The sequence below is a fragment of the Antrostomus carolinensis genome, unplaced genomic scaffold, assembly GCF_000700745.2.
Source record: "Antrostomus carolinensis isolate BGI_N321 unplaced genomic scaffold, ASM70074v2 scaffold33445, whole genome shotgun sequence".
Lineage (NCBI taxonomy): Eukaryota > Metazoa > Chordata > Aves > Caprimulgiformes > Caprimulgidae > Antrostomus > Antrostomus carolinensis.
The window spans coordinates 1-8,235 of NW_010316257.1; the positions used below are offsets into that span (position 1 = coordinate 1).

The 8,235-nt window shown below is 41.2% G+C and overlaps 1 protein-coding gene across 1 annotated transcript; it reads right to left on the reverse strand.

Annotated features, from left to right (window-relative positions):
* Positions 1-1,747: 1,747 nt before the first annotated feature.
* PUS1 (pseudouridine synthase 1) lies at positions 1,748-8,231 on the reverse strand (the record flags this gene model as incomplete). The annotated part of the gene is made up of 5 exons (XM_010168231.1): positions 1,748-2,238; positions 4,626-5,323; positions 5,594-5,696; positions 6,416-6,553; positions 8,046-8,231. Coding segments are annotated over 5 exons (1,176 nt in total), but the record flags the coding sequence as incomplete, so codon positions are not given.
* Positions 8,232-8,235: the final 4 nt, after the last annotated feature.

Genomic DNA, 8,235 nt, shown 5'->3' on the forward strand with positions numbered 1-8,235 from the left:
CCACAGCCCGACCGCGGGCCGCCTGCGCGGAGATCCGAGTGCGGGCCCGGCCCAGGGCAAGGCCGGGGCTGTGCGGGCTGAGGCGTTACCCGGCCGCTGTAGGCCTGGTGCAGCCGGCGCCGTCCCTGCGGGCCTCTGTCCCACAGTCACACAGCGGCGCCGTCACAGAGTCAAGTCCGGAGCTTAAACCACAGCTCTTATATTGTTTTATTCAGCTCCTGCCCTGAAATGGGCACTGAAATACCAAATTACTAATCCCCATGAAATAAAAGAGCATGCATACCAAGAGGTAAGAAATACCCTTTATTATTATTATTTTGTTATCTCCAAAGGCTTTAAATAGAAACTCTCATTGATTTCAACTGAGATAATGTCAGTTTTTATTATGGTAAATAAAGGTATTGTTCTCGGATTGAAAGGGAAAGAAAGCACGAGCTTTGGATAGAAGATTAATGGAGATTAGGTCGATAGTATGATCCAGCAAGGGATATAAATGAAAATCTAAGTAGAGTCCCTCTCCAGAACACTTCTACACATTTGCTCTGATAAAAATAGAGCAAGGCCTTCATGATAAAATAAAAAGCACCATTTAAAGCCCAGATAAAATAAACAAGTAAATCCCTTTTTAAGGGACAGTTGTGCTCTGGCAAAAAACCCCCCCAACTAATTCCAGAAGCAGCCATAAAATGAGAGGCTTTGGCCAGAAACCACTGAATGAAGGAGCAAAGAGTTCACTCCTCATATTCAATAACTACTGTATTACAAAGCACATCTCCATACAGACCCAGCTGGGGAAGCGTATCAGGCACTCATACCCAAATGCTTGGAGAGGCTTGTTCCACCCCTTCCAAAAGTGTCCTACTGGCAGGGGGGGCAGGAAGGCTGCTGCCTTTACTTGTTTTTTTCTTCCACAACCTCCACAGAGAGTTGGAAACAAGAACCAGAAGTCAAACCATAGTTGGGGAAAGGAGAGCAAGAACTCCAGAGTATGCAGATCCCCAAAACACAGAACATCTATTCCCAAAGGAACACAGTCCTCAGACAAGTGCTTCCTGTATGGGTGCACACACTCCTCTGTTCTGAGCAGCTTGATGGGAATTAAGAGTTCACACACACACAGAGCGAAGGCAGAGTTGATTAAAGCCCAGAGGAAGTCAGCACCGCTCCTTTCGCACATGCTAAACTGATTCAACCCCCAATCTAGCAGATGGCTAGTTAGTTTCCACTAAAACCAGAAATACTAAACCAGCAGCAACACATTTAGTGATCCACCACAGGCAACACTACAACATTCACGGCGGCACACTGCGAATTGCAGTCCTAACAATTCATTTACATCTTCTCCTCACGTCTCCACTACAGGTCTGTGAAATGACACCTCAGGCAGTAAATGGCCAATTAAACACGTAGCTGTGGAACTACTTTCTTGAGTCTGCCCGAGCATGCGGGCGATACTGGGAGGATGACACCTCCCAAATAAAAGGTCTCATCTTGAAATACATGGCTCAGTCCATGTTCCAAAATTAAGACCTCTCACTGAGTAAGGAATCATTTCTTTTAGACTTGGAAAGCTTTAGAAAACAGAAAATTTGTTCCAATACCAAAAGAATTCACAAGCTTTCAGCATGATAATGAGTTCCTAACCCATGCATGTTCCACAGGGAAGTCATGGATGACATGGAAAATAAAAGCTTAATGGTGTTTAGAGATCAGGTTAAGTAAAGCTGAAGAAAATAATGATAATAATAAATCAAAAGTTCATGGATTTGTAACTTCATGATAATAATGAGAAAAAGAGTATATTAAAATGATTTGCCCCATCTTTACTATGTAGAGATCATACATATTTAAAATACTATTTTCCAGGTAAACATATAATAAAAACATTATTCAAATAGCAATTAAGATATCCTGCATTACAAGATTTTTTTTTCAGAAAGCTTCTTTCTCGTTACACTATTTTCAAGTATGATACCAGTCAAGCCAATCAGTCAGTGGTATAAAAGCCTCTTTTCCATTTCCTACTGGCACTGTTTTGCCCACCCAGTTTCTCCTCGGCATCCGGTTCTTGTTTGGCAGGCACACAAATCCCTGTTTTACTGGATTCTTGGATTTAGAAAGGCCACTTTTTTTGTAGACAAAGGGAATTTCAAGCAGTAAGGGTCCCACATCCAGCCACTTACTGGCTCAGTCGGAATCATCACCACAACCATCACTGCCTTCGAGATCACTGCTGTTCTGTAAAGTAAAATAGAAAATGGTTTGTCAGCATTTCATTTACATCCAGAGGCTGACCTAAATCAACCCCATTGATTTTAAACTTCTCCAAAAGTAAAAGAAAACAAGGCTAGATCCCAACTTCCAAGATGGTAAATTATGCTTCTTGTAGCAAAAAAACCTGTACATTGGATTACAGTCACCAGCAGAAGAAATTTCTTCCCATTTATATTTACAACTGCATGATTACAACATGTAGTATGTGAGAAACTTAAAACTGGAGTAATAGCCCGGAATGCTGATGTTTAAAATAAATGCACATGAGACAAGTTAACTAGTGCTTTTTTTTTTTTCATGCAAGTCCCTCAAAAGTTAAGTTTGTTCCATTGTCTAAAGCCAGATTTGTCAATTTTGTTTGTCTGCTGCAGAGAATTTATGTCCAAACTGTATTAGAGATAGGCAAGGGCTCACTAGAACTTGTTTAAAAATGAAGTCAGTTGTACAGAGTAATATTAGGGAAATACTACAAATGTTAGCAATTTACAAGGAAATTGAAGTCTGAGTTCTTTACTGGGAGCCACTCCTTCGGGAGTAAGTCAATATGGTGCAAAAAATTTGTGGTGTTTATGTAATTTTCTGAAGCAAGTATTTTGACTGAAATGATTGGCATCGAAGGATTTTACAAAGAAGTGTTAATCTGACAATATGCTTGTAGTTACTCCTTTTTTAACTCACCACCACTTGCTGAAAACACATAAACCCCCAAATCCCAGGAATTTAACACTGACAATTTAATATCCTACTACAAAACAAATTCTGAGAGGCTTAGACAGTTGCCTTCATAACAGCAAGCACAGCTCATTGAAGTGCAAACAGCCTGCAAAATCTCAAAGGAGTTTGTCATATCATCCCTTATTTATCCTTCTCCAGACAGCTCGTGCTAACTATGATGCCAAAACCGTATTTGGTCGAGTTTATCTAAAGCAAACAGACCTGCCTCCTGCTAACAATACATCACTGATTCTGAACCTGTCAGCACTCCGTCCTGTCAACATTATCATCGAGACCACTGAGCCAGGTAAGGACTCTGCACCACTTAGTCTCTTCGGGTCCCATTGAACCAAACTAATGTGGCATTTGTCATAATCTCCTGTCACAAATGTCCTCATACAGCACTACACTTCAGAAAAACAATTATCACAAGTACAAAAATAACCCTGAGAAATTTCTGGTATCTTGCCTGTACTATTCAACAAGGCTGTAAATTTTATTTTATATGTTGAAACTTTTTCTCATACTCAAACAAAAAATGGCAGAGACAGGATTAAAGCTAACATTCATCAGAGCAGGATCATTCTCTACATCAAATAAAGCTGATTTTAAAAATACCATTAAATGAAAAAGGTTGTTATTTTCTTCTGAGTTGCATTACACAGAACTTTTAGCCCTGCCCATCATTCGTCCTTCAAGGATTTGCCAGCCCTCTGACCAAGAAAATCTGAATTACATACAGAACTTTTAAGGTATCTTTAGGTCATCAAGTCCAACCCCTCACTCAAGCTTCAAAGTTAGGTCAGGTTGATCATGGACTTGTCCAGTCAAACACTGTTTATTTTAAGTCACTTCAGTGGTTGTCAATTTAAAGAAATATTTTGTGAGTTTGACTCAAGCTTCCTCACCTGGTTTCCAACCTACTTCTAGCACACCCCAAACATCTTTCCACTCTTTTCTTGTGAGGCTATTCTACATCTCAACCAGGAAAAAAAAAAAAAAAACATTCTTCACCTTAAACTGTAATTTTCTTTTGGTTAAAAATGTATTCTACACTTTTATGTTATTTCAGCTGACAGCAGTTCCTGTTGTCAGAAATCAGATTCTGCAACATTCCATTTCACTCAGGAGGAGTTACTCTGATAACCCATTTTGAGCTCACGGTAGATTTACTTGAAAAGCTGGTCCTAAATTCCCCCTGATTCCAAACCTTATCTAGTGAACAGGGCATTACACAAAATGAGAAGTAGCCCAAAATCAGAGAATACAGAAAGCCAGCAAGTATTTAAAGAGAAATTGACAACCTGAAAACAGGTCTCTCAGAGAGCTTCACAAAGCAAACGTTGGTAACGTGTCCACACTTTCTGTTGAGTTTATGATTCTGCAAATTGACTTGTGCTTTAAAGCATTCCTTCCTCCCTCCCTCACCTGCCCCATGCAAAACCCTGCAAAAATAACACTTTGTACAGCTTGTTCCACTATCATCAAGTGCTCAAAGACTGAAAAGATAATATGCATTTCATACGCCAGATGACTACCATCTTCCATGGCATATTCATGGAAAACAAAAACGTTAGTAAGGGAATAGCCACTTCAACCTGACAGCTTCCACTGGATAAAATAATGGCTTCAATTACCTTTGAATTTTTGTTGTTAGCTTGAATGCCAACAGCAGAAGAGTTGAAATCATGAATGGAGAGGGTGTTTAGCCAGTTCACCATGGATTTCTCCTCCCTTTCTGTGTTGATGATGGTAGGATAGATATACTGCTCTTTGAAAACAGCAATCTTCTCCTCCTCCTCTGTCCACTCCAGCGGCTCATGCAGCCCATCGTTTCCAAAACGTCTGTTGTATTTCTCAAAGTGTACTCTTTCCAAAACCAGCCCGAGTCCTGGAGCTTTGGGGACATCTACTTTCTCCTCTCCCCAGCTGCGCTCCATGATAGACTCGGCAGCATAACCTTTCACAATAGCTATCACCAGCCCAATCATCTTCCTTATTTGGTGCATCATGAAACTCTGACCTTTCACTCTGATCACTGCGAATTCCATGTTTTCCCTCACAAATGGCTCTCCACAGTACATCTCCATGATGTACCGCTTGGCACTGGGGTCCCTGGGTCCCTTCTGAGATGTGAAGTTGTGGAAGTTGTGTGTTCCTTTATAGCATGCAAGCAGTTTATTGACTCTTTCAAGGGTCCCTTTGTCCAGTCGATAAACCTCTTCTTGCACATCATGGTCTTTATGGGCAAAGGCAAATGTTGGCAGCATGTAAGAGTAGGTTCTGGCATCACATTTGTTCTTGGAGTTGAATCCTCCAGTGACTCTCTTCAGACCTTGTTTTAAAAGTGACATTAGGTTTTTAAATCAGTAGGTTACAATCTTATTGTGATTTCACTCCTCCAGAAATAATATTTTTTAAATAAAATACGATCAAAACATAGAGATTTATTTTATAGGACCACCAGTTCAAACTAACAGAAACATACAGATTCATGTTAAAACTAAACCTCTTATGAGTAAAATTATAATAGTAAGGGAGACACCTTCTACATGAGAAAGCTCCTGTTTGAAAACATTTTCTCTGCCCATTCCAGTATCCTTACCCAGAATTCTGATGTGAGAAGGAAGATGGTTATTGATCTTTTCTAAGATGTCATCTATTAGCCTGACCTTTAGCGACACAATCTGTCCAGCTGCAGACACACCCTATAAAAACCATAAACACACACACACATAATTATGTACGTTGGAAGCTCTGCGATAGCACTTGCAGAATTGAAATAGCTGAAGAACAAGTTTATTCCTTTTTCTCACTGGTCATTTCAGGCTGAAGCAAGGCAAAGGCAAGGCCACAGGCAGAAATCCAGGTCAGGAGTATTCCTGGAAGACCTGCTGGTGCTATAGAGGCATACAGCACCTCACCAATCTTAGCAGAACATTGCACTGCCTTCCATGACATCTCACTGTATCTGACTGCTATTAAGTAAAGCACCAACTGAAAAGAAATTCCGTGTACATAATGTCAGCCATGAAATCCAGTTCAGACTTGGAACTCCACTATGGCAGGTGTAAATCCAACTGAGATGCAGCTGAACTCTTGAGCTCCACATCAACCAGGCAGCAACAAGAATGAGGAATAGCAGCAGGTTGGGAGGCTGAAGCAAATGAATGTGACAGAAATGCAAACAGACAAGGTTTAAGTTTGAAGCACCCGCTTTACAAACACCATCTAATCAATATCCTGCGCTTTCTAAATATTTGCTTGTGCTTAAGTTTAGTGAGGATGAAAGGAGAAGTTTCCAACAACATTCACTGCCAACAGTATTTGCTATTGGATCTCATTCTAGACAATGCTTTTCCAGTTGATCCCAGTAGCACTGGCAGGGGTACACCAGTTATGAGAGCACAGACCCTGACCAACGTACCTTATCTGTTCGAGCACACCGCTGGAAAGACATTTTCTTCATATCTTCCCCGTGGTTTTCTGGGATGCAGCCTGACTGAACTAGGGCAGATACTAAATCATCTTCAATTGTCTTGAACTGTGAAGATCCCACATTCCTCTAAAAGAAGATAGATAGTAAAAATAAACAGAACAAATAGTAATAATTGGATAACTGAAGATGGTAACTGAAAAATGTTCTTAGTCAAAAACTGTTGTGAAATTCTTTTAGTCTTCCCTTCACAGCCCTGAAAGCAGTGCCATTCTCTAACAAAATTAACTATACTTTACCAGAGAGTGTTAATAAAACTTCTACATTCTGATTTACCTTTTATTGTTATTGCAAGTAAAGGATCATTTCTAGTTCCACCGTGCAGTACTTCTGCAATGGAATTGTTTGATGATGCCTTCAACTGCATGAAACAGCACCAATGAAATACTGTTCCAGCGCCTGCAAGTCCCAGCCTCTGCACATTCTGCTTCTTGAAATGAGATTGGGTTCTTTGGCTCAGTTCACCTGAGCTGTTGTGTTACACAGACTATGGTTTTCTCTGGTCTCTTTTGCATTCAACTCACAGATGAACAATAACAGAAATGCAGAGCTCCCCTTGTGTGTAAGGCTGCAGAGCCCACAGCCTCGACACGCACCATTCAGTCACCAGAGCAGTAAAGCTGACAGGCACTTACACGGATGTGCCCATAAGCATCAGGTCTGTTGCTGGTGAACAAACCCACTTTGCTGCATAAGCATGAAAGACTCCCTTCCCTGTCTGTGTGCAATTAATTAATCTGATCAATTATCCCATGGGGCTTTTGAAGTACACTTCAGAGCGTGTATGGAGCTTGCAGTGCACTGAGAGGAGCAGCAGATGGAGCAAAATCATCCTCTTGCTGCCAGTACTGTGGCAGGGCTGGTGCTGGGGCACTGCTCCTACGCTGGTGCTGTAACAAAGCACCATCCCTTTGCTTCCACATGCAAACACAGAAGTCTTTCACAGTTTTCCTGTTTCTAAACTGCTGTGAGCCGTCCCATGAGAGGGCATCAGAAACAGGGCAATTGACACCTTCAAGTACAGATAATCTTTTTAAAAGTACAAGAGACAGCAACATAGATGCAATTTTGTTTCCTTCAAATAGGCAGCTCAGTTCTCCAGAATCTGCGTATTTTGCACAACATAGTGAGACAACTTGAAGTCTAACCTAGAGATAACTCAGCCCAGCTGCTTTGAAATGTAAAGCTTCAACCAGAAGCTGGAGCACTGGTTGATCATGAAGGGGATCATGAAGCAACATTTCAGGCTTTGACAGAACTGCAGTGCCTGTGCTTTCAGTCTCCTCAAGAGCCTTGTCTGCAGCACAGTCTTTGAAAAATCTTCTGTTGATGCTCTATACTACAGACAGGCTCAGAATCTAGAATCATCAAATATCAGAGGGGTACCATTGACATTTTTTATTCAAGTTACTACCAAGCCATTTGAATCCAGACAAGCCCTGTTCCTGCCCCAGCTTTTCAAGCTGCAGCTGCTTCCCTACTCAATCATTATGACTACAGTTATACACTTAAAAGACCTCAAAAAAAGAGGCAGGCTGCATTGTTTTGCCAAACCACATACTTGCATCCCATGGTAGCCCTTCCCTGAATATGCCATCAATAACACAATCTTCCTTTTGGGTAACTTCTTATTCTGATCCTCTGCGTCCTCCTCATCTGCATCTCTCTTCAGCCTTTTACTCTGGTGTCCGTTTTCTTCTGGCCTTTCAACCACCTCACTGCTGCTGTTCAGTCTCTTGGTCTGGCTGGCA